This window comes from Chlamydotis macqueenii, chromosome 17 (genome assembly GCF_036417535.1).
Source record: "Chlamydotis macqueenii isolate bChlMac1 chromosome 17, bChlMac1.mat, whole genome shotgun sequence".
Taxonomy (NCBI): domain Eukaryota; kingdom Metazoa; phylum Chordata; class Aves; order Otidiformes; family Otididae; genus Chlamydotis; species Chlamydotis macqueenii.
Window position 1 is genome coordinate 14,271,704 of NC_141572.1, and position 25,204 is coordinate 14,296,907.

At 62.0% G+C, this 25,204-nt stretch overlaps 1 protein-coding gene and 1 non-coding gene across 4 annotated transcripts; both read right to left on the bottom strand.

Moving 5' to 3' along the window:
• Positions 1-371: 371 nt before the first annotated feature.
• AP1B1 (adaptor related protein complex 1 subunit beta 1) lies at positions 372-24,883 on the bottom strand. Of its 3 annotated transcripts, none has more exons than XM_086761427.1 (24): positions 24,862-24,883; positions 20,058-20,174; positions 18,685-18,747; positions 17,538-17,643; positions 15,679-15,814; positions 14,637-14,882; positions 13,657-13,847; positions 13,157-13,378; positions 11,678-11,798; positions 11,370-11,465; positions 10,175-10,290; positions 9,190-9,355; positions 8,280-8,378; positions 7,645-7,904; positions 7,063-7,264; positions 6,179-6,199; positions 5,841-5,870; positions 5,579-5,725; positions 4,916-5,061; positions 4,238-4,367; positions 3,748-3,832; positions 3,195-3,281; positions 2,429-2,583; positions 372-1,192 (listed from the first exon to the last, which is right to left on the bottom strand). In XM_086761427.1, exons 3-24 carry the CDS (start codon positions 18,719-18,721, stop codon positions 1,118-1,120), a joined length of 2,874 nt encoding a protein of 957 aa, XP_086617553.1. In that variant the 5' UTR covers positions 18,722-18,747; positions 20,058-20,174; positions 24,862-24,883; the 3' UTR covers positions 372-1,117. The 3 variants fall into 3 exon arrangements, with proteins under 3 accessions (XP_086617553.1, XP_086617554.1, XP_086617555.1); XM_086761428.1 differs by having other exon boundaries at positions 18,685-18,814; positions 24,862-24,880; XM_086761429.1 differs by lacking the exons at positions 5,841-5,870; positions 6,179-6,199.
• Positions 4,726-4,830, bottom strand: LOC147598642 (small nucleolar RNA SNORD125). Its single transcript, XR_015260506.1, has one exon. It is a non-coding gene; the product is annotated as a small nucleolar RNA SNORD125 (small nucleolar RNA).
• Positions 24,884-25,204: the final 321 nt, after the last annotated feature.

Consider the following 25,204-nt stretch of genomic DNA (forward strand, 5'->3'; position numbering starts at 1 on the left):
ACTTGCCAAGTGGCGAGCAAGACAGATGTGAGACCCCCACCAAGTCCAAAGAGGGGTCCTGGGAGGGGTGAGCCCCAATGTTCTGCCCCCCGTTGCAGCCATGGAGACCCCTCAGCTGTGTCCAGGACCCCTGCATCTCAGGGCTGCCCGGAGCCAAAAGCACCCCGAGAGCTGCCCGCCCCGGGGAGGGGGACACGGCCACGGTGGCCGAGGGTCACCGCGGGGCCCAGACCTGCTGGTGGTGGCCATCCCGCTGTGATTTTGGGGGTTCCCAAAGCGGGGGCCTCCCCGGGAGCACAGTGAGCTTGCTGGGGCTTACCTCCTCCCGGCAAGAGCAGGGCACCGCCGCGAGGAAGCTCGCATCATCCTGCTTCCCATAGCAGACGCCACCTTTATTCAACGCTCGCTTAAAAGAAGTGAACATCCAATAGATTTATATTTTATATATTAGAGATTTCTTATTCAGGGGACCCGTGGCTTTATTTCGCGGGAGGGGGAACCAGTAGTGTCACGGCAGGGGACGGCAGCACCTCCTCCCCAGCACCCATGGGTGACAGCGGGGAGGAGATGGAGCCGTGGGAGGGGATTTGGGGGGGCAGAGGGGGATGAGGGCAGGGTGAGGTGATGCTCAGAGCCCTCCCGGCCTCGCTACGGGGGCTGGGGAAAGGGGAAAAGCCCTTTTTTTGACTGCACACATGGGTACAAGCTCAAATTTGAGAGATCCTCACGTGGGGGAGGGAGGAGAGCGACCCCTCCACGTGTGGTGGCTCGATTGAAAAAAAGAAAAAAAAAGAGAAAAAAAAAAAAGCAGCGGGTGGGATGTGGAGGGTGAAACGGGGCAACAGCAGCAAGGACAGCGCGTTATCACACACAGATTTCTACAGGGGTGCAGGGACTGGCCGGGACCCCCCCGCCCCACCCAAACTCCTCCACCCCAGCCCCAGCCCCACGGGAGAGGGGAGCAAGCGGCTCCAGTTTTAGGGCCCCGGGGGGGCTGGAGGGAGACTCCCAGGGGCCGGATCCCTGGGGAGAAGGAGAGGAGACATGCACACGGGTCCTGCCCCGCTTCCTCGGGCAGGAAAGGGAGGAGAGGAGGAGGACGGGCTGTGGCAGCACCTTAATTCTTCAGGATGGTTTCGTAGGCTTGGTAGATGTACTGGGACACCTCCGGCGCTCGGCATTTCAGCGACAACTGGGGGGAGAAAGGAGGAGGGGGGGGCGTAATGGCACCTTGCCCCACGGCGCTGAGCCACCAGCCCCAAAGCACAGAGCCCTGCATGCTGCAGCACCCCCCCAGCGGGGCATGGGGCGGCCCCAGCTCGTTATCCGGGCTGGATACGAGATATTAAAAAGCACCGAGCCCACTAAACGCCCTCCCCGTGCCGCTGGCACTCCCCCCCCCGCGCAGCTGAGGAGCGGACATCCACATGCAGCGCAGGCAGGGGGGCAGGCGGAGGCACACGCACGCGCTTCGTCCCTCGGGGTTTGATTTCGACTGCGAGGGGGAACAGCTCCCTCAAAGGCACCGCGAGCCCCCTTCAGTTATTTGCTCAAAAATTAAATATTAAACGAGTCGGAACGCAACGAGCGCCTCAGCCCACAGCTGGGAATCTTCTGGGATAAGGATGTGCGGCCATCCTCATCCCAAGTGAGCGCAGGAGGGCGGTGGGAACACCCTGACCCTCCGAAATGTTCGCTTCCGAGGAAGCTCCGCTCTCGGCGCCGGTTCCTGGCGGGAGGGAGAGGCAGGAGGTGCCAAGAGACAGGCAGGGCAGGGGGCAGGCAGGTAAAAACGGCACGGGGCAGCAGCCAGACACAGCCCGAAGCCGGGGTAGAAACCAGTCCGCTAACCTCCAAATCCTGCAACAGCGGGCAGGCCGGCGAGGGCGGGCGGGCGGCAGGGACGGAGACACAGAGAGGTGAGTCAAGGCGACACGGCTCATCCCACCCCGAAGGAAAAAACGGCTGCGGGGGAGGCGGGGAAGGGCACGGGCCCGGGAAAAGCTGGACACCGGGATGGCTCCGTGCCAGGACAGACCTCTGCTCCCAGGCCGTTTACGGCCGCAGTCGGGCTTCCCAGCACTCAGGCAGGGCTGGGGATCCCCTAAGGAGGGGATGGGGCTGGGTTTTTTATTTTAACAGAGATGTGGAAGCGGGCTGGGACCTCTCTGCTTCCTTTAGCTTCCACCACGGTGCCTACAGCAGCCCAGCGGAGACCGAGCATCGCCGCAGAGCCCAGCTGGCCAGCACAGACGGCGTCTCACCCTGCCCATGCACGGGGGACGCCGGGACAGGCGCTGGGGGGGGTCCCACCACCACAGGACCATCATCCAGCCGGACCCAAGCTCCGAGCAGAGCGTGGGGAAGGCAGGGTGGGCAGCAGCCTCGGCTCGGGGCCGTTTGGGAGGCAGGCAGGGAAGGGACGTACCATGAAGCTGGGATTGCTGGGCTGGATCCTGAGCTCCGCCAGCACCCAGATGCCGTTGGTGAGCTTCAGCGACTGGTAGAGCATGTCCTGGCCCTCCACGTTCCTCTTGGCAATGGTGAAGATGTTGCTGCCTTGGAGCTTGCTGCTAACGGCATCTGCGCAGGAGGAGAGTGCCGCTGTGGGGGCTGCTTGGGGCAGGGCTCCTGGCCCAGCTCCCTCCCTCGCAGCACTTCTAAAACCCGTCATCGCCGCACAGCGAGGAGAAAGGCTCCATTCAACACGGCTCCCAGAGCTTGATTCACAAGCGGAGCCGCCCCGCTTGGCTCCACAAAGCTCAGCTGGCTGCTGCCAGCAGGACTGAAAGGACTCAGCTGTCCCCATCCAGGATTTGCACGTCCTGCTTGGCACTGCATCTCCTGGAGAAGGAGCTGGGGGAGCCAGAAGGCGCCAAGCAGCCCGGCCCACAGCCGCCTGCGGGCACTGGACCGCTGCCCTGCCCGCGGGTCGGCTGGAACGGCTGCGTGATCCAGTTTGGCTTCTCTGCATTGAGACTGGGTGGGCACAGCAACCGTCCCCGGCAGCAGGGACCTCCCCACCGCGCAGAGCGACTCTGGGGCTGCCAGAGTTTCTGCAACCAGTCAACGGCAAGGAAAGCAGCAGGGTGGGCACAGGGGCAAAGAGCTTTCGTCTCCCCGCAGGCCGGCATGGGATAACTGGGATGAGCTGGTCACCAGCGGCCAGGTCCTTCTGAAGGGTTTGGACCCACCTGCATTGAGAGAACAGTCTTTGATCTGGAACTGGGCCTCGTTCTCGTTGGGAATGTCCTTCCAAGTGGCCAGGAACATCTGCCGCTCTGCCGTGAGGAACGAAACCGAGCCAGCAATGAAGCTACGAGATCAGCGGCCGCCCCCTAAAGGTGGTACACCAGCACCGGTGCCTGAAGGGATCTCGCCCCGTCACGCTGCCGCCTCCTCAAGCGGCTTCCCAAGACCAGCCGCAGGAAAGCTCCCTGCTTTTGGGAGGCTAGCAAGCTACACCGGCTTGGGAAGAGGCTGGTGAGTGCCAGGGAAGGTAAAATAAGCAGCGTGTGAAGCAAGAGCTCTCCCTGGCAGTGAGGAGGTGGCTCAGGCCATATCAGGTAGCCACAGGCCGTTTCAGGTAGCCACAGCTTGGTCACGCCGGCACGGCAGTGTTCCTGCCAGGAGCCTCTGGCTCCTCACAGCTCCCCAATCCGTCCCCAGGGCTGGGACGATTTCGGGGGCCGGGATGGCATCTACAGACCGGTGGCAGGAGTCACAGCCACCCGTGTGCCAACTCACCCATCTTCCCGTCCTCCACGAAGAGGATGTGCAGCGGGTACAGCGTGCTGAAGTAGAAGACGTCGATGTTGTTTTTCACCGCCACCTGGGATGGAAGGACATGGGGACGTCAACACCTCCTCCTAGGGCAGGTGAGAGGCTCCCAAAGCAAGTGTCCCATCCCATCACACACCACCGGGGCTGCTCCCTCCCAGCTCCCCCTGGCAACTCCAGCTCCGCCATCTCCCCAGCACTGCCGCACCGCGAGCAGCTGCTCGGCCAAGGCTCGGCTCTGCTGCTGCCAGCGGGGATCTTCCTCCCCAGAGGAAGCCGTCCGCATGCACCTGAATGTCAAATCGGAGTCGGACTGAGCTCTGACAGCAGAGAGACGATGAGCTGGGCCTATTCTTCTCGCCCGGTTGCTGCCATCACACCTCCCTCCCAAGGGAGCAAACCCACCCCCTGCCCCATCCCCAGCTCCCCAGGAGGGGACACCCCCAGGCGCTCCCACCTGGAGATTGTTCAGGGGGTCCATCTTCATGACAGAGCCGACGGTGTTGAGCGGAAGGGAGATCTCCACAGACTGGTTAGGGGCGAGAGGCGCGTGGACCTGGAGAGGAGCTGCTGGGGCCAGGCCGAAGCTGGGGAGACACCCGAGAAGGGCAGGGGGTCAGGGTGGGGGGCAGCAGCTGATGGCAAAAGGGGCCCATCTGCTCCGGGACAACCTCAGAACAACCTGCCTTCCTCCACCCAGACCCCAGGAACACCCCAGCTCATCTTGCTGCTCCTGCACAGGCCAGGACCAGGCTGGCTCTTGCCCTGCCCACCCTGGGGCAATAACAGGTAGCCCCAAAGTTCCCCCCCTTCCTCTTACACAGACTCACACCCATTTTCAGCGTTTCTAAACCATTCCCTCAGGGCCATCCTTTGCTGCGTGCCTCTGAGGGAAAAGGAAGTGTCCGTTCACCAGGAGGACAAAGAACAGGATGGGGGGATGCCAGAGGAACAGCCTCTTCAGTCAACTTCTTAGAGGCTTTGGTTTGATGATCATCACCACCGCAGCCATCAGACAGAGAAGGGTCATCACGCGAGGCTGTTCCCAACCCTTGCGCCCATTTCACAGCCCCTTCCTCCCACCCAGGGCTGAGCTCCTTCACCCACCACCGCCCCAGCCCAGGAGGGATCTCACCTGTTGCGGTTGAACTGGATGGCAAAGTCAGACATGACCTGGAGGGCTTTGTTCGTTAGCACGAGGTCCATGGAGATGGAGCCCACCTGCCGGCTGAAGGTGCCGGAGATCTCCAGCCCCTTGGCTTTCATGGCAGGGAGCCAGACCTGGGTTAAGGAGACAAGAAACCCTCGAGGTTTTGCTCCAAGCCAACCCTTGGGCGCTCTCCAGACACGTGGGGCGTTTGTAAACCGAGGGCACTTCACGGCTCCAGAGCAGCTGGCACGGGCACGCTCACCCCTGCCAGGGCTGCGGGGCGCTGCTGCTGCTGCCCAATCCTCCAAACCTCACCCCACGCACCGCGAAACAGCACGACCCCAAAAGCAGGACTGGTGGAGACGTCACCCGACGGGTCCCTGCTGTCCCCTCTGCTGGGGGCTCCGTGCCACCCGGGGGAACAGGCAGACCGCCCCTGCCCCGCATCCCGGCAAGCGCTACAGTGTCCTCTCCATCTGCAGACCACCACCCTCACCCACCACGCTAGGAAGAGGCGGCTTTGTCTTTCACCTCCCCCTGGGGAGACCCTGCAGCGTGGAGCGGGCACGGGGGATCTCTGCCCCCCCGAACGCTGCAGCCCTGAGCTTCGCCAGCAGCCGGCAGCGGGGGCTTGGCTGGCCCACTCACCGTTTTGGGTGCCACGTAGGATCCCGACAGGGTCCCCACCCCACCGGTGAGGTCGAAGAGGTCTCCCAGGCCACTGCCGAGGGGTGCCCCCAGGTTGGCGGGCATCGCGGCGCTGGGCGCTGGTGCGAAGCCGCCGCCGCCGCCCATCTGCGGGGGACAAGGGAGCGGGTTAGGGCGGGCACTGCGGGGCAGGGGGGAGGAGGAGGAGGAGGAGGAGGATGCAGAGGGCGAGAGAGGGGTACAGGCACGAAGGCACACTCACAGCAGGGCTGCCTCCCACATCGCTTCGCAGCTGCAAGAGACAAGAAAGGGGCATCAGCGGGGGCAGAGGCCAGCGCGCCGACAGCACAGGGGTCCCACAGAACCCTCAAGGGCTCTCAAAGCATCAGTGTGGGCTAGCGAGGGTCTGGAGTCGGTAGGGGTGCTCCGGGGTCCCAGAGCTGTTTGGGGGCCTGGTTGTCCCCAGAGGGAAGCGAGATGTCACCGGCGCACCGAACACAAGGGCTCAGGCTGTGCGAGGGGAGCAGGGGCAGCTGGGGGCGGGCACAGGCGCGGGGGCTACGCGTGGTGGAGAGGGCTAAGAAAAGGGCTGATCCATACCCCTTCCGACTCGTCCCCCATCTCCAAGCAGAAGCAGGCAAGGCGGAGAGAGGAGCCAGCCACATGCAGAGACAAGCCAGGAGAGAAGAGACAAAAAACCAGAGAGAGAAAAGAAGGTGGGGAGGGAAGAGAGGTTAGTCCCACCAACACATCCGTCTGTCCGTCGGCGGCTGCCCTGGGGCCAGGGGACAGAGCACGACCGGGGTCTCTCGTCCCCACACGCAGCCCCGTTACCAAACCCCACAAGCCCAGTAAAGAGCCAGGGCAGCTCTCGGGGGATTACGGACCCAGAGAGGCAGCAGGCGAAGAGACAGCGATGCTGCCTCCGCTTGGGGATCTCTGCTGCCTTTCACAAGCAGTGGAGAAAACTCAAAAATCTCTTTTCCCTCAGGAAGCCCGGATCACCGCCGGCAACTGCAGGGCAGGCAGCGCCAACCAGGCAGAGGTTTCCATCCCTCCTCGCTCTGCAGCCAAACCGCTGCTCGGTCTGCATTCCCAGGAGGACAACCTGGCACCTCCAGATCTCCCAGCGCAGGAGACACTCGTTAAAGCGCCCCACAGGCTGGGAGCGGGCACATCTAAACCCCACAGGGTGGTTTAACAGGTGTCTCTGGGGGTTCACTGGGGTTCAGAGAGGGACCCAGAAGAGGAGTCACCCCTGCAGGGCAGCACGGACGGCGGGAGCATCTACACAGACCCCGTGTAGCGAGAGGAAACACAGAGGAGCAGCACCCCTCCGTCTTCACCAGCTGTAGAAGGAAGGTACCAGCCCAGGTGCCCATCCTGTCCCCAGGAGCTCCAGACAGGAGCCAGCACCAAAGCCAACATGATGCCTCCAGGGCAGCCAGGCTTCGGGGAAGGAGCGTGCGGGGGCTGCGACGTACCAGGCTGTCCAGGCCACCTCCGAGGAGGTCCACGGCACCCATCTGTACAGAGGAGGTGGCGATAGGAGGCCCGCTCACCGGAGGGCCCAGGTCCAAGTTCAGCAGGTCACCCAGCAGGTCGCCCTGCGTGGGGATGACGGCCGGCTGCTCTGCTGCCTGCACACCTGAGGGGGCTGTGTCAGGGCTCTCGGCACTCTCGCTCCTAAAGGAAGGGTGAGGGAGAGACGTGAGACCTTGAGGAGCTCAAGTTGAGCCAACAGGTCCCACTGGAGGGCTGGGGGTCACCCAGCTGGGCTTTGCAGTGAGCGTTCAAAGAGACACCCTGTCCCAGCACGGCTCCCAGCACTTCTCATCAAGATCACCTTCCGCTGAAGGTCTGAGATCACTCCTTCAGCCTTATAAGGACGATATCGAACCCATACAGCCCTGCTCCTACACGGGAACCCCTCTTCGGGAAGGGGGCCCTCAGCACACAGTGCCCTGCGTGGCCGCGGCAGCCCCACAGCCGCTCGGCTCAGCGCCCGACCTGCCCAGCACGCAGACCCAGCCCTGGAGTCACCCTGTGGAAGCGGAGATACTCACGAGCCCGTTCGCGGGGGCAAGCTCTTGTGCACGACCCCCCTGCTCCCCTCTACGAAGGCGCTGGGAGGTTTGTGATAGACGGAGGCCAGTGTCCCGATGTAGCAGATGAGCTCGTCCAGGAGCGTCGGCTCGATCAGATCCGTCTCCTCGGAGATGAGGGGTTTCTCCGCCAGCACCACCTCCTTGGCGGCCACGGGGTCGGTGGAGAGCAGGCGCCAGTAGATGTAACCACGGTCCCGCAGGTCGGGGTTGTCGGAATCCTGTGGGAAGCACGAGGGTTAGCGCCAGAGCCATCGCGCAGGGGACGGTGCGGCTACTACAGAGCAACTCAGAGCGCCTCGGCCCCACCTCAGCCTTGCTGTAGTATTACAGGGATCAAGAGGACAGAAGTTAAAGCTACTTATGTTGCACCTCCGCTCTACAGAGGCTACACCACGTTGCTACACCAGCAGGGAAACAGCGGAAGATGCCTCGTGTCCTTGCTCTCCAGGACTTTACCTACCAGCTTTTCCAGAATCAAGCTCCGATTATCCACCTCCTGTCACGGCTCCTGCCCTACCAAGCCATTCCCGCTGCCTCGGGGGGACGGTGAAGCCCGCGGAAAGCTCTTCCCCCGCGCAGGAGCTGTTACCCACCTGCGTGGCCAGGCTCAGCACCTGCTGCACCAGCTCCTGCGTCTCCGTGGGCTTCTTCAGAAACAGCTTCACGATGGCCGTCAGCAGCTGCAGCTGAACCTGCGGGCAAATGGGGTTAGACAGACAGATCATGCCATTTTGGGGCAAAAACACGTAAATTGTCCCTGTACAAGCTGCCAGGACGTAACCCCAACCTGCCTCTCAAGGGACCAAACACACAGTGACTGCTTAAGCGGTGGTGATGAGTGTCAGGGCACCGCACATGGCTCCCAGCCAGGTCTGCAGCCTGTTTCAAGCCGATTACCGCACCCAGAGCCCATCAGAGCCACAGGTTGATGCAGAGGTTACTGGGCAAGGTCTTGGGATCAGGTTACACGAAGGCCAGAGCACCCTCTGCCTTTTACGAGGATAAGCAGCAGCAATTCACCTCCGACAGACCTGAGACAGGGCGGCCAGGATCGCTGGCTTTGCTATTTTGCATTTATGGACCTTTCCCTGTTCACCGTGACTTAGTTTCACGGTGTTTTGCACCATCCACAGATGGAAACTCCCCCAAAATTCCACAGGCAAAGCCTCAGCTGCCCCGGCAGAACGGGCAGGCACAGCTCCCTCTGCTCATTTCAGCTGTCTGACTCTGTTTTCCAGCTCCAAAGGGCCGATGCTGTCCCGGCACAGAGCAGTGATCACTTGGTCCCTCCCAGCTATTAAGGGGGGAAGGTGCTTGGGGACACCACCACGGTGGCATTTCATGGGCCACATTCTACACCCGAAGCCACTGTGGGACGCTGCTGCCCTAAGCCTGCAAGAAAAACACCTTCACAACCCTGCTAGAGCAAATTGCTTCGTTACGCGCTGACAAGCACAAGCTTTGTCACAGTGTCACGCAGCCAGACCCCCTGCTACATCACACCTGGGTGCTCTCATCGTGGAAGCCCTCCAGGAAGCTCTCCAGCAGCTCGTCGGCATTGTCGATCCGCTCGGCGTACTCTCCCACGATCCAGATCATGGCGGCCCGGGCCTCGGGCTCGTCCAGGGAGTCGAGGTTCTCGCAGAGGGTGGCAATTACGCTCTCGTACCTTCCCGAGGAGAGAACACGCGTTCACCAAAAGCAAGAAACCCAAGTTCTAACTCTGCTCTAACCTGAGATCACCTTCCATCACCCTCAGCAGAACCAGGACACCACCAAGAGCGCTGGCAGGAGCCCCTGTCACCTGCCTGGGGCTGTCCCCTCTCCCCAGGGCTGTGGCACAGCGTGACGCTGCCCACACCGACCCCTCTCCGCTTTCAGAGCAGAGTGAATTAACTCCTGAGCCCCACTCATCTGCTCTCCCTCCTCTCTGCAGCAGCCTCGCGTCGCTGGCTATTTGTGCAGAGTTCCTCTTCGTTACTAATTCACTTCATTAGTATTTATTACCACGATCAGTGCACGACTTCCTGATCATGCAGTTGCCTATTCATCTTGGCTCAGCTGGAACACTTCCCTCCTTCCAGCATCGGGAGCGCTGAATTAAGAGCCAGAGACCGTTTATGCTGACGTGAGGGACCTCAAAGTCTCTGGCAGCTCCTGGGTCTCAGGATCTGGGACTGCCATCATGGGGACAGCAACGTCCCCAGGTCTGGGGACGGCTTTCCTGCCCCCAGCTTAACTCTTGGGGCAGCACTGACTGGGGACAACAACCCCAACTGGCAAAAAACCCAAAGCCACTGCCACTGCAGGGAGGCTCCAGGTGGCTTCACCACCAATCGTCCCACCGAGAGCGAGCAACAGCCCGTCCCTCGCTCAAAGACCCCCCTCCCCCGAGTCTTTGTGGGGGGTCACCCAAGCACAGAGGGGCAGAAAGAGCTCATCTAGGATCGGGAGCATGCACTCGGGGTCACGAGCGGCCACCACGCACTTGTTGGGGTACTTGCGGAAGATGTCCTTGATGACGACGATGGCCTCCTGTACCACGTAGTTGACTTTGGTCTGGATGAGGTCGAGCAGGGTGCTGACACAGCGCTCAGCCGATTGCTGACAGAGGGACTCAGTGGGTCAAGCAGCAATGCTCTTACGATCCCGTCCCAAAGCCTCTGTGCCCTTCCCACACCCCATCTCGCTGCCTTACCCCCTCCGTACCTTCCCCAAACCCAACCCAGACCAGAACGGGGGAAACACGAGTGTGGTCTCCCCTTCCCACATCCAGGTCTGGCTCCCCCTCATCCCCCTTGCACACTCCCAGAGCATCCTCTCCCCCCACGCCGCTTGCTCCTCGCTCCCACGGGATGTATTTCAGGCCACCATCTCCAGCAGCGCAGCAGCGAGCCCAGACCTCGGCTTGCCAGGGCAGCAGCACCTTGCACTGTGCCTTAGTCTGGATCTGCGCAGCTCAGAATTAGCAGAGAGGGAAACCAGTGCCAGCACCGTGACAATAAATCCCCCTGGGAGAGGCTTCGCTGCGGAGGGGAGGGATGGCGCTGACGGGCCAGCTCAGCTCCCCGGGGGGAGGCAAAGCCTGAGCCAGCTCCTGCGCATCTCCTCCTGCCTCTCGCCGGCGCCCGGCTCGCTGCTGTCGAGCCGTTCGCCTCACGTGACTGAGGACGCTCTGCGGTAAACCCGGTGCAACCTCAGCTGCCTCAAAGCTACGCGACCTTGCCCGTGAGCCTGCCTGCACCCAGGCTGCGCAGAGCCACCGTTCCAGCAAGGTTTTTAATAAACTCCTTCTTCAAATCACACCCAAGAGGAGGCAAAGCCTCCCAGCCCCTCGGTAAGGGATCAGGTCCCCCCACCACTTGCCCCTGCAGCCCTCCAGCAAGCCACGTGTGTCATCCCTTGCTACGCGTGTCATCCATTAACACAGCAGGGACAGCCGCAGGGAGCCGTGTCCGCAACCGAGCACGGCGTGGGCAGGATCCTAAAACAGCTCCAGTGGCAAAGGGCAAGGGGGAGAAATACCCTCCCCGCACCCCATACACACCCTGTGGAACAACCCTGCCTCATCCCCAGGCGCTGGATCGCCGGGGCAGAGCTAATTCCTGGGGTGAGATGACCTCCAGCTCACCCACCAGCCCAGCCGCAGCTGCCACCGGCACCCGGAGTGACTCCACCCTCACCTCCACCTTGATGGCACAGCGGCCGATGGCTCGAACCGCCTTCCTCACAAAGTCCACATCCACCTCCGTGGCGTACTCCTTCAGCTCCGCCAGCACCTGCCCGAGGGGACGAGACAGTGAGATCAAGGAAAAGCCACCAGGAAAGCAGGGCAGTGACCCAGCAGAAGCAGGCTGGGCAGTACAACTGCTCCTGTCAGCATCCTGCAAAGCTGGGTGGAGGATTTTTGGGGCAAATCCCCTCCCTGCGGGGCTGGAGCCCCCCCATGTCCTCCTTGGTGCCCACCCAGCACGGTCAGGCAGATCCTGACCTGAGCAATGTTGGCCTGGGAAGCCAGGCGGATCATGATGTCCAGTTTCTCCAGTTTGACATAGATGGGGTCGTTGTACTTCACGAAGAACACCTTCATCTCATGCTTCAAGATCTCAGGCCTGGAGGACAATGAGAGAGTCAGGTTCCTTCACTTTGACCACAGAGACATCAAAAACCTTCCAGAAGCCGTGGTTTTCCCCAGTGCTTTCCAACACCCGATACTGGTATCAGATGATTTCTCTGGTGGCAGAAGCAAGACCTGAGCTCTGCTCCCACCTCCAGGCTCTGACCCAGGCAGTGAGCAGCAGGCAAAGTAGCGCAGAACAGGAGTCGTCCTCCCCGGAAAGCTGCACGCCGGTCAGGAGACGGACAGGGATTCATGGGCCTGACCCTGCAGCCAGCTAATGCCCAGAGTCCATGCAAATTCCTTACTCCGTAGCCAGCTCCAAGCAGGAATCACCACTCCCCGGCCAAGGCTGGAGCTGGAGAACTCTGGAGGACACCGAGGACATAAGATGGCGAAATCCAGAGCCAGAGAGCGACCAGCTCCGGGCCAGAGAGGCCAAGGCTCCTTGGCCATGAGCACAAGGTTTGGGGGGCCCGTTCAACGCTCAGAAATTCAAGATACCGCACTTATCCCCCCCACAGGACTCCGTCCCTTGGTTGGGATACAGGGGACACAGCGCAACCTTGCCGCAAACAAAGACCAGACACAAGGCAGCGGGGGACGTTTGTCTTGCCAAGGTTGGAAGGGACATCTCGAGGGGAGCAGGGACGCAACCCCAGACCCCAGGGCTAGGCTGGACCTTTCTCACCAGATCATCCTCTCTCTAAGCTGGGAAAGATGTAGGCCAGGTCCAGCTCTGAGGAGCCAACCTGCCTTCCACATTCCCGCTCCCAGGGACACTAATTGCTTTCCACTTCTCCCAGAAATTGCTGCTATTTTTAATAGACAACCACAGCGATAACTGGTAGGACAACAAATCATCTGACTGCGGCTGTCATCACAGAGCACGGCTCTCTCCAGCTGGCCAGTTCTGCTCGGGGCACACGTGTGGGGCCTCGGACATCTCCTGCCCACCAGCGATTTTAGATCAGCAAAGGGACAAAAGGACTCTCAGCACTTATTCAAAGAGGACGATCACGTAGAAAAAAGCTGATCTCACAAAAACCCCTCACTAGACATTTAACGACTAAACCAAAGTCTCAGCTTTTTGCTTTTCTGTCCTTTGTTCCCCTAAATAAACAAAAAATTAAAGTAAACCCTTCCTGGAGATCCCAGCTCAGCTCCTTGCTCATTGCCTCTCCTGATTCTCTGCACCGAGCACTTGGATTTTAAATAATAGAGGAGGAAAACACTCAAGTGACGAGTGGTGTCGGCAAAACCCTGCCACCACAGTCAGAGGGTTTGAAGCTTTGGGGAGCAGGTCTGCAGAGAAGAGAGAAAGCCCCAGCCAGGCTGCGCCGGGGCACCCACCTCTTCTGCACGATGAGGTTGATGTTGCGGAGAGCCACGTACTGCAGCTCGGGCTCTGCGGAGAGCAGGGTGACCAACGGCGGGGCCAGCTTCTTGAGCAGCGTGCCGTAATAATCCAGGTCCTTCGACAGCATCTCCATGAACTTCATCAGCACCTTCACCGCCGAGAGCACCACGGCCGAGTTGGCGTGGGACAACCGGGGGGTCACCCGCTCGCAAATGCTGGAGGTTGGGTGGGGGGTGAGGGGGAAGGGAAAAACAACGATCAGTTTGAGACACACAATCCCTGCGCCAGCAAGGGGACAGGGCTCGCTGTGGGACCAGGGCGGTCCCCAGATGGCTGCACCCAAGACCTGCGGCAGGATGCCAAGGGTGAGGAGGATGAAGATATCTGGAGAACGGGCAGTGTTGACACCCGCCTGTCCCCCTCCCCTTTCCAGCCCCGTTCTGGTTGGTTCGTGGTGCTCTGAAGCCACCGCTGCTCCAGCAGCCTCCCTCACCTCTGGGCTTCCCGGTCATCCTTGGGCATGTAGTTGGCCAGGCAGTCCAGGATGAAGATCTGGCCCCACTCCGTGCACTCGTTCAAGGCCGTGAGCAGCTTGTTGATGGACTGGGGGTTGAGGTCCAGGAGGTTACTGCTTGGGTGAGACTCCGCTATTTCGGAGAGAGCCGCCACTGCGTTGGCCACTACCTGCCAGAGGGGACAGGACACGTGTTAGGTGACAGCACACGTTAGGTGACACCGAGGTGGATCAACAGCCTGGGGAAAGCTGGTGCAAGCTGCATCCCCAGTGCCGGCACCTCACACCCCAGTGACATCTGGGCGCCAGCTTCTCCTCCCCACCAGCCGATCGTCAGGAGATGAGCAATCACCGCCGGCACGCTCCCACCGCCCACACCACATCTCCGATGGTTTGCACACGTTCAGCGGGACTCATCCTTGGCCCCGCGCCCGACACGGAGGAACCCACTCTCGCTCCCCTCCTCAGGGCAGTGCCAAGGAGCCCCACCACTTTCTGTGGCGGCTCTTGGGCTCACCGCTACGCCTGCGGCAAGATCTGAAGAGCAGCAAAGGCTTAGTGGAAGAGAAATCCCAGGAAAAGCAGTCTTTGAATCTTCTCCTGCCTGGGGAAAGGCAGGGAAAGTAATGCTGGCCAAAGCCCAACTGCTAGGAAACCCTCATCAGAAGCAAAAGCCACCAGCTACATGGTGGAGCAGCTCCCCTCTGCTCTGAGTTGGCCAGGGCAGCTGGCTGAGGAATCGGAGAAACCTTCCATCCAGGAGACAGGGTCACAGGACAAAGAACATGGCCTGCAATCCTCCCTCAGAAACAGCTGTCCCCAGAAGCGGTCTGTTAAGCACCAAAAAGCAAGTGGAAGGGAGCGTGGGAGGAAGGCAGTCAGCAGGTGAAGATGAAGGCAGAGCATTTACCACTATTTGGATGAGGAGAAGAGAGGATGGAGAAGGCAAAAATAATCACCATGGGATTTGAGTCTGAGATGAGGTCTTTAAGGGTGTCCAGGAAGCCCTGGTCCTCCACCAGCTGGGCATTGATGTCGTGGAGCTTCGCCACGCAGACGGCTGCCGTCTTGCGCACGTAAGGGTCCTCGTCCTTCAGGCACTTCCGCAGGGGCTCGCAGAGATACTCCGTTATCTTGTCCACGCGGATGCAGCCCATGGTCCGCACGGCCAGAGCCCGGATCAGAGGGTTTGGGTCCTCACAGTCCTACAGGGAGGAGAGGGGGACGTTACACTTCCAGGGACACTTCTTGAATCACAGGCATCGGTGGTGGCTTCGGGACCTCCATTCTCATTTGGGTACCTGGATTTTAGGTTTTAACGCTCAGCCCTCAAGAACAACTCAGCCAAGAGAGAGGTTTCACCTCTTCTCCTGCAATCTGGCACCCACAGAGTTATAACACTGTCAGTTCTCACCCCAACCACACCTCCAGGAACCTGATGTCTTCTTCACTTACACCCAGTACCTGAAGTCAGCTGCCACCCCGCAGAAAGGCCCCCTGACCTGGGAAACGCATCTATCAGGTTTATTGTGTGGGGTTTTTTCTTCCTAAAAAGCCAAAACTCCCTCTGATGTCCACCAAGCCTTTTCACAAAGTGATTTGGCAACATCTTGGCTCTTAACAAACATGTTCTTCAGTTCCAGACTCCAACTGCAAGATCACGAGGGCTTTCTCAGCTGCAGAGACTTCAGCTCACATGACAGCAGTTCCATCACGGGAGCTGCCCACAACCGAAGCCGCCACCGACAGAGCAAGTGGCACAGTAGGGCTGCCAAGAAAATATTTTTCTTCTACGTTACTGGACAAATTTTCTCAGTTCCCTGGAGCTAGGCGAGCTCCTACTCCTGAAGGGAGAAGTTTTGGAAGCCTGCCCACGCTCTGTCCTTCGGAGCAGGGTACATCGCAGCGTGGCGGCCTCGCGTGAAAGCGGGGATGCACGCGGCGTGCGGAACCGACCGGCTGCAGCGCGCGGCTCTCAGGCACGCAGCCCTCTTCTCTCACCTTCACGAAGGTGTTGACCGCCATGATGGCCATGTCCGGCTGGCTCTTGGCGTAGTTCATCAGGTAGAGGTAGACCAGCTTCTTCAGCTCCAGGTTGTCCGTCTGCATGCAGTTCACCACGTCCGGGAAGAGCGCGCTGAAACACAAAGCGTCACTGTGAAGGCAGGACGCCGCCATGCTGCTGAGCCGGGGGAAGGGGACGCCGCTGCCTACGCGACCCCACGCTTCCCTGCGCGCACGGCCATCCCCTTCCCGTAGCTCCACCCACTCCTGAAGCCAGCAGGCCCTCCCAGGACACGAGCCCACCTTGCAGTGGCTAAATCACCCATCCCCAGTGGGTTTTTCCTCATGGATCTGTATCAAGAGAAGCTCAAAACGGCCCCTAAGGGGCCAAAACCGAGCTCTCCCACACAGCTCTGCCGCATCGCAGCTCAGCGCACGTCTGCCGCCCCAGGAGAAGGTGCAACATCACCCAGCCCTCAAGAAACCCTCCGGCACCTGTGAGAGGACCCGGGAGATGAGCCCCCCATCGCCTTCTGCACAGCCCTACCCAAAGCACCCTCCGCTTTTGCGGAGGTTAAAGCTATCCTGCTGCAAACCGCTGAGCGCTCACCCCACGGCTTACACCAGAGACGTCGGAGAAGTAAACGCCGGAGCCTGCAGAGCGTCAGGAACGCTCCCGCTCCCCCACGTGAGCCCTGCAGCAGAACGATGCTCTGCTAGGACGGAGCGGTGCTGCCTGCGTGCAGCTGAGGGCTTCCCCTTCCCAACCGTGATTCCAGCGAGCGCTGAGCACCCTGAAGCTGCGGGATGCCAGAGAGGCAGTTTCACTGCAGCCAACAGCCAGCCCCATTAGACAATTAAAGACCCAGACAGCCCAATTAGACGATTAAACCGCTTCAGGAGAGGCAATCAAGATCAGAGGGCTAACAGAGGAGTTAGCCCAGCCCCAACAGATGTCCCTTGGCTCCTGGAATCTTCTCCACCACCGCAAACCCAGGGGCCAAGCCCAGGTCCCCCCCAAGCCCGCGGGACAGGCGCTTTGCTCTTCCTCGGCTTCTCTCGCCCCAGGCGAAACCTGGCAGCTCCCAGGGAGGAGCGAACGTAGCAAACTGCTTCCTTGCTGCCTAAAAGAGGCACACACCAAAAAAAAATGGGCTGCCACAGCCAATATCTCCTTTCTAATCGATGTAGCTTCTGCTGAGCAGCCTCAGGCAAGTCCCCGACACGTCCGGTGTCACCTTCTCCACGGTGGCCCGCAGAGCGTGACCCGCTGCCGCGAATGCGCTGGGAGCCGGGCACGCGCTGGTTTTCCAAACACGGAGCCCCGAGTCTGTTTTCCCTCCATCTCCTCTCAAATGCACCAGGAAAAGCGTTGCATTTAACACCAAGGGTGCACGGGACAGGTCCATGTGGGGAGGAGGGGACGGAGGGGACCACGTGCTGCCCGGTCAGGCGGATAAAGAAGACGAGGTAAAGCAGCCGCTCGACCTTTTGGACTGGAGCGGCTGCAAAAAGCTTCTCGGTACCGAGGCAGAGACACAAACCCACTGCCAGAAAGGCCCAGAGGGGGTTTCTGTTTTAGTAACACCTGAAGGGAGCGGCGATAATCCCAACAAACTCATCTGGCGGCCAGAGCAATCCTCTTCTAGGCGGATTACCACCACAGCCAGGCGGCCAGGCTTACACAAACGCTTTCCTCCCATCGTTGGAGGCAGAGCTGCGGCCAGGAGCTCGCTCAGTCCTCGCCAAGAGACCCCTTGGAGACAACGGGGGGAAAACAGGAGCCCCCAAGCCATCCAGGCACCTTTCTGGGGGTGATTTGGCCCAGGGATTCCCGGCACAGCTCCGGCACGCACCTGACGTCTTTGCCAACGGTCATGGACGCGATCACCTTCTTCACCGCCTCCTTCTTCTTCTCTTTCTTGTCGCTGTTCAGTTCGGCTTTCAGCTCAAATATCTCCCCTGGAGGGAGGGGAAAGGGAGAGCTCAGGGGATGGGCGCCCTTTGCTGGGTGCTGCTCCCCGGGGAGGGCGAGCACAGCTCCCACCCACTGCGTGCCAGGAATCCTTTGCCAACCTGGGTGCTCCGGGGTGCCAGGAGCTGGGAAGGGGGATTTAACTTCCCAAACGTCCCGTCGAGGGCAGGGGCTCAGCTCTTATCCGTGGAAACGGAGGCGAGCGTGCCAGAGCATCCCTGCGGCTCCCCCAGCCCCACGAGAGCCCCGGAGGGGCTGAAGGATCGGAGACGGGGCAGGAGCGACGAGCACCAGCGCCCCGCACCCCAAGCCCGGGACGCGGGGTTTATTTGGGGGCAGTTTTGGCCGTGGGGTGGTTATCACGGCACACAGCGAAGCCCCAGCCCCACCCGCAGCCGTCGGGAGGCCCGACCCGACCCAGGAAGCCCAGCGCAGCCCAGGTGATGGCAGGCACCCGCAGCGGCGAATGCAGGCGGATTTTGGGAACTGCTCCTCAAGTCCACGCCAGGGATGGCGGCTCCCAAATCCCGCTCTGCCTGTGGCAGCAATCCCGCAGCCCAGTGCTTTGCTGGGGGCGACCAGTTGGCTCCGGACGCAGCCAAGGGCATCAGCTCCCACCTTGAGCTCTTTGTTCACTCTTGGGCGAGCAGATTGAAGAGGAAGGTGCCACCTGGCCTTCCTCCACATCAATTCCTTGGTCTGGACAGAGCTTAAGTCGAACACCCCGAGCACTTCTGTCCCAGCCCGGGAGAGCACGGGGGAGCCCGTGTCCCACAGCCGCTCCCGAGCTGGTGAAGTCAATAACCCAGCTGCCAACAGCCTTGTCGGGGTTCAGGGGGGGCGGTGACAAGGTGCTGTGACCCCCCGGCAGCCCAGGAGCCGCCCCGGCACCAGCCACAGCATCCCACGTGAGCTCAGGGCATTCCTACGAGAGCTGGCTCCTCCGCAGGGACAGCCCTCCCTGTCGGGCTTACGCAGCCGCAGGAAAAGCGGGGAAAATCGTGCGACCCCCCCGCTGCCCCTCTTACCTTTCTTCGTGGTGGTGAAGTACTTCGAGTCCGTCATGCTGGCCTCCAGCTAGCCGCACGTCCCTGGGAGGAGAGGCAGAGCAGAGAGGTTGAGGGTTAATAACTTCCTTGCTGAAGTCGCGATGGAGAGCTCCGGGAAGGAAAAAACAGGGGAGGGAAAGAGATTGGGAGCTCATGGGAAGAGCCACGGGGAGATGAAGCGCCCAGAGAAGCCCTCAGCTCCTGTGATGCCGGAGGAGCCCGTGCCCCAGGGCAGGGCGAGCGCCTCGCAGCCACGCCGGCACGCCACGGGCTGTGCCGACGAGCGGGGAATCAGCCGGCTCCCTAACGAGGGCGTGGAGGCGTAGGAGGAGGAAAGCAGTCACTGAACGCGCCAGCAGTCACCCCAGCTTGCTTCTCTCACCGGCAGCAGTCGCCGCTTTGCTCGCCCCATCCCAGGCGGAGCTGGGCAGACCTCGGCCCCGCCGCAAGGGCTCGGCGAATCTCCCCTGGGTTTGTGTTCCTGGTCTGAGAAACGCTTTTCTAGGGAAAAATTCACCCCCAGCCCTCCCTCCCACCTCGGCAGGGAACAGCTCCGCGACGGGAAGAGGGACCGAGCAAAACCCGAGGCTCAGAGCAACGCCGGAGCGAGGGGACAGCGCGGCGGAGAGGGGCGCGGAGTCTGCCAGCACCCAACCAGATCAAGAGAAGCCTCTTCCAGAAATCCTCCTCGCTCCAGCAGCGCTGCTTTAAATTCAATGGGTGCGAGGTTTCCGGCCAGCCCACGGGGCTGTGTTACATAACTCAGGCAGTTTCGGGCAGATTTCGGGCTGGGCAGGCCGAGGAAGCGCGACGCGCGGGCAGCAGATAGCAGGGATTTGTCTTTTTACGGCTGTTTCACCCCTCTTCCCTTCAACAGCAACGAAACCGGAGGAGTGTCCTTGAAACCCCGCAGTGGCCTTGCTGCTTCGGGAGGGCAGGAGCACAGGAAGCAGAGCCAAGTTTAAAAAAAAAAAAAAAAAAAGCTTGCAAATGGTTTTAAAATGTAAATGAGCCTCTCAAAAGCCAAATGCAGCAATCCCCTGCGAGCACAGGAGATGTAGCCAGAGAAACTGCGTCCTCTGTTCCCTGGCCAAGCTGGAGAGGGATCTCCAAGAGGGAGAAAAAAGAAAATCTGGATAAAATCTGCGGGCTGAGCCCACTGGGCAGAGCGCACAGAGCCAGCGTGGCAGGCAGTGGGAGAGAAAGAGCGTGCAGGGGTTTGGGGCTCACTTTGGGTGCTGGCAGCGCGGTCCGGGTGCTGTTACAGCGGGGGCAAGGCTGCCACCGCGCTACCCCGGCCCTGCCGAGGCCGTCCCGGGAGCAAACCGCTTCCTGTGTGCTGCTTCAGTTACCTGGGATTGACTGAGAGCCTTTTTTTCCCTCCTCCTAGGTCAACGGCTCTCCAGCAAGCAGCGGGAGCTCCCAGGCTGCGCCGCAGCAGCTCTCTGCGCCTGGCTGCGGATCCTGTCCTGCAAGAGAGGGGAGGAAGGAGGATTTACCGCAGTCCCTCCGACTGCGCCGACCTGGCTCGCCGACAGCCCCGCTCTGCAGAAGTGCCTGGAAAGCAAACCTGAAGCCGACCGGGGAATTTCTGCAGCCAGCTCAGAGACATGAATCACGCCTGCCGCTCTCCTGCGGCTTCCCAGAGCCGCCGGGCACCGCAGCGTGTATTTTAGCCATGCAGCCCCCCCCAAATTCCAGAGACAGGCACAGGCACCCATCTCCCTCGCTCCTTTAAGCCCTGCAGTGCTGGCAGCAGCCTCCAAAAAACAAACCACCTCCTCTGGCCCGTCACCCCTCGCCCCCCACGCTGACACCTCAACCTCCCCAGCACCAGGACCGGACTCGAAGCCACCCAGCGCCTCGAGCGGGGCGACGAAAGCCCGAGCGTGGCTCCGAACACCCTCCAAAGCCGGGTGCTCAGCACCCCCGCATGTCCCCCCTGCCGCCCCGGGGTGACCAAGGGCTGCCTGCCAGCCCGGGGCCGCGGCCGCGGTCGGCACAGCCCTGCTGAAGGTGAATTCTCCCCAGCTCAGCCCTTGGGCAGGGTCCAACGCTGGTGCCTGGCTCCGATTTTAAGGAGGGCAAAGGAAACGGTTGAGGGACTGCAGAGCAGCTCTCGCGTCGCCCCGTCCCTTCCCGCACGCGGCTTTGTCCAGCTCAAACTGGGATGGGTGGCACGGGGGCCCCTCTCCCGAGCCTGACAGCGAATACGGCAAATTTCTGGCACACAGGAGCAGGGACGGTGTCAGACCTGGAGCCAACAGCCTGCACCACCTCGCTTGGCCAAATCTGACGATTTAGAGTCGCTACGGAGAGTCGCAAATTCTCTGCCCTCGTTAAACAACCCGGCAAGCAAAAACGGGCAGCGGGGGCTCATCTGCAGGCAGGGAGGCGGCAGCAAGCGCTCGCCGCAGGGTGCGGAGCCGGGAGCCGAGCGCAGGCGTTGGCTCCCCCTGCTCCAGCAATTCCCACTGAGCTCCTTTCCAGGCTGGGAAAAAAAAAAATCCCAGCGCTCACTGATCTCCCAGCAGGACGGCAGCTCCCAACACTGGGAGCAGCACTCAGAAAAAGCAGGATGCAAGATTTGCGGCAACGAAACGAGGAAGACAAACCCCCCCTGACCTGTGATGGCCCAAATTTTACCCCAGCTCCTCACCAACTGGACTTTAAACCGGTCACACAAACCGGATTGAAAGCGCTTGTAAGGATCCGGGAGCAAAACTGCGGCTGGGCTCCCGCAGCACCCAGCACCCGGCCCCCCGCCCCGCAGCAGCACCTCCGGCTCCCGGGCGCTGGGAGATCCCCTCTCCAAAGGCACCCAAAACCAGAACACACGCCACCAGCAGCCCCTCCCGAATCTCCCACCCCGCAGGCCAGGCTCGGCGAGACGGAGAGAGCTCAGCATCGCTCACTCCCCGTGCCAGCTTCTGGGAGGGAAGGGGCTCTCCAAAGCCCTTTACCCCTGATCCTTTCCACCCAGGACGACAAAATTCAACGGCTCTGGAAGACCCAGAGCAACGCTGCTCTCCTGAGACTCCCGGCGTGGCAGCGGCCGCGCTGCTCTACCTCCACCTGCCTCGAGGTGGGAAACGTCATCCACGTTCACGCAACGCGCAGTAGGAGAGTCCTGCCAGGTGCCGCGGACGCGGCTTTAACGGGGAGATTCCGCTCCAAGGAGCCCGTGGCCCACTTGGAAGTGGCACCGCGGTTTGGAAAGCCTTATTTTTCCGCTGCTCTTGAAGCGCTTTGGGGCTGGAGGAGAACCTCGTGCTCAGAGGGCTGAACTCCCAGAAGCCACACTTCAGAGGGCGCAACGCGGCGCAAGCCCCCTCCTCGGTCTCGGACCCTCAGATCGGGAACGCGGCAGAGCTCAGCCGCTCCCCCTCAGCTTCCTCTCAGCGGGCTCCCCAGTTCAGCCAGCCCAGGTGAACAAGATGCTCCTAAACCCAAAATGCAGCAATAAAAGCGGCACGGCGCTTCTCGCCGAGGCGGGCGCCGCCAGCCCGATGCCAAATAAGCCGTGACTGGTCCCACTCATTTACTCTTACGGAAAACGGACGAAGAAAATTCATTGGTGACCCCCAGCTACTTTTACCGCCCTGTTTTAGGCCAATTCCTCCCTCCTTGAAAGCCAAGATGCCGCTGACAGGAGTCTCAGCTCGTCGCCTGGGAAGGGGCACGGGGAAAGCGCCGCCGCCGCAGCTCTTCCAGCGGAACGAGCCATCTAAGCGTCACACGAGCCTTGAAACCGTGCCCACGGCACCCCGGGCGCCTGGTTACTGCAGCGGGAGGGCTCACTGCAGCTCTGCTGATCCTCCTGCAGACCCTGTGACAGCCCAGACCTGGAGTTTTCCGGTTGCCAGGAAGTTTAGATCTCACCCAGCCCGACGCGGGTCTCCAGGAGGGCGTGACGAGGCAGGCGGGAAGGAAATGCGGGGAGACACGTCCCCCGCGAGTCGAAGGGATACGTGCCGGCAGCTGAAGCGGAGCGAGAGGCAAAGAGGAGCAGGAACGCAAAGGGCAAGATTCTGGGAAGCAGCTCGTCAAGAAAACAGAGGGGCGGCGGAGGGTTACCACGGAAAGAAACACCACGAGCAAGCAATGCTGCAAATAAAACGCCGGAGGCGGATCAGTGAAGGGCAACGTCGGCAGAGTTAAGGAAAACGAAGGCAGAGTAAAACCGCCCAGAACGCCGAGAGGGTCACCGAAGCCACGGGCGCTGCACGCAGCTATTTCCCCTCGACACCACGCCACTTCAGAGCAACGCAGAGCACCGAGCCAGCGTGAGGCGGCGAATGAACGCCCCGCACCGCGCACAGACACCGGCGGGGAAGATTAAAACCCATGGAAGAGGAGAATGAACGGCTGAGGACACGAGAACCTCTCTCGCTGAGAGCCTCGCGCGGAACCCGTTTATTTTTTCCCTCCTTATCCATCATGAAGTTACGTGCGCGTCCCGTCCCGCAGCCAGTGCGTAGCCGCGGGCACAGCTCCCGTCCCCAGCTCTGCCCCGCGCCTCTCCCCGCGGCTCCACGGGCTCACACCCCGGCGCAGAAGCTATTTTTCCCAAGGACTGGCCTAACCTGAGCCAGGCTTAGCTCACGCTCAGCCCCGCAGCGACATGGGGCTGTCAGCCTGCTGTGGCATCCCAGCTGCCCCGCACTGCGTCGCGGAACCTCGAGGGCTGGCGAGACCCTGCGCTTCCCATCCAAGTCGTAAATAAGACCCCTCACCGTCCCCCCGCCCCAAAAAGAACCGCCCAAAGCCAGCGAGCGCCACAAATTACCCCGCGCCTTCTAGAACAGAAGCCACCCACTACCAGCAGCGCCGAGCGCAGACGACATCCGTGAACCCAGCGAGGCGGCAGCGGGCTGAGGTGCCCCCTTCCAACACCGCGGGGGTCAAAGCCCCGGCACGCTCGCTGCGGCGTTAGCGAGCCGCCCAAACCCGCCGCAGATCAGTTTCATTGCTCGAGGGATCCGACGCTCCGAAGCGCCGGCATTTGGCCCTTGATTAACCCGGACGACAGCGTTTTAAGCAGTGTAAGCCCAGAGATCACCTCAAGGGGGGACATCGCCTCCGGTGTCCCCCCCAAAACGCCAGCTGAGCACCCTCGGAGACGTTGAGGACCCTGTGTGGGAGGCGTCAGGCCGCAGCATCAGCCCCGCCGACAGCTTCCCGTGGCACAGGGGACGTTCTCCCGCCGGGAAAGCCGGGCTCCTCAGGGCTCCAAGGGATCTTTTCCCCCACGGAGGAGGCAGCGAGCACGGGATATCAGATCGGCTGCCGCCCTGACCAGTCCACGCCCAGTTCCCAGCTTATTCCACATCTCCCAGTACCGACCTCTTCCCGGGGACCCGCACGGTGCCTCGCCGTGCTCCCGCACGGCTGCCAGGCCCCAGACGCCCTGAGAAGTGAGCACCAGTGGCTTCCAGCCCCCAAACCGGCCCCAGCCCCCAAACCCACCCCAGTCCCACCGCCCCACGCTTCCCAGCCCAGGCAGCGTTTCCCCCTCCACCCAAGAGCCGTGCCGCAGAGGGAAGCAGGCGCGGGTTCCTCTTTTCCCCAGCCGCCCACAGCACCCAGGCCGGGTTTGTCGTGCCCCCCACCCCCGTGGGCCCTCGGGCTCTCCAGGTTCCTGCCCCCCCCCTCGCCCCACAGCCGGGGCTGCTCCCTGTTACGGGCAACAGGTGGCAAAAGGGGGCAGCCCGCGCCCCGTGGGTGCCACAGGGAAACCCACGCTTCCGTGGGCGCTGCAGCAGGCGCCGTGGGGCCGACCCCACGCACCCACCCGGGCCGGATGCAGGGGACAGAGCGGGGACAGGGGGAGAGAGAGGCACAGCCCCGGGACGTGGCATGGGCTCGGGTGGGGTGGGGGGGATTTTGGGGGTCGCCGCACCGCTGCCCCTGGGGCTGTGGAGAGGCCGGAGCCGGTGACCCCGGCTGGACGGGCCCCGTGCGGCGCCAGGCCCGGGCGGGGGCCGAGGCCGGGCAGGGAGGGCCCAGGCCTGGGGGGATCGGCCCGGCCCGGCCCGGAGCGGATCCCGCCGGAAGGGGGAGGTCCCGGCCCGGGGGTCGCAGGGCCGGCTGCCCCCGGGGAAGGCGGCGCAGCGGGGCCGCCCGAAGCGCCCGCCGGCCCGGCCCGGCCCGTACCTGCTGCCGCCGCCGCCCGCCGCCACCGGCCCAGCGGAAGTGTGCGCCGCGCGGGGGAGCGCTTCCGGGGCGGGGCTACTGCGGGGGGGGGGGCGTGGTCACGCCGGTAGTGGGCGGGGCTAGCGGGGAGCGGTGCTGGGGACACCGCATGGGGGGCGGGGGGTCCCGGGGGACCCTCTGGCAGCCCAGCGTGTCCCCCCCCCCCCCCGCTCCAGACAGCGGGAGCCCACGGCCCCGGGCGGTGTCCGGGGGTCGCGAAGGGGGGGCGGGGTCTGAGCTCTGAGCCCCACCCCCACCCCGGGGGTCCCTGCCCTGGCACCCCCCCGTGGGGAGAGGCTGCCTG

Coding starts and splice junctions, on each gene's coding strand:
- AP1B1 (XM_086761427.1), bottom strand. CDS start 18,721: ATGACGGACTCGAAGTACTTCACCACCACGAAGAAAG. Junction 3,833..4,237: donor ACCCCCTGAACAATCTCCAG/GTGGGAGCGCCT, acceptor CTTCCATCCCAG/GTGGCGGTGAAAAACAACAT. Junction 2,584..3,194: donor AGACTGTTCTCTCAATGCAG/GTGGGTCCAAAC, acceptor CCTCCTGCGCAG/ATGCCGTTAGCAGCAAGCTC.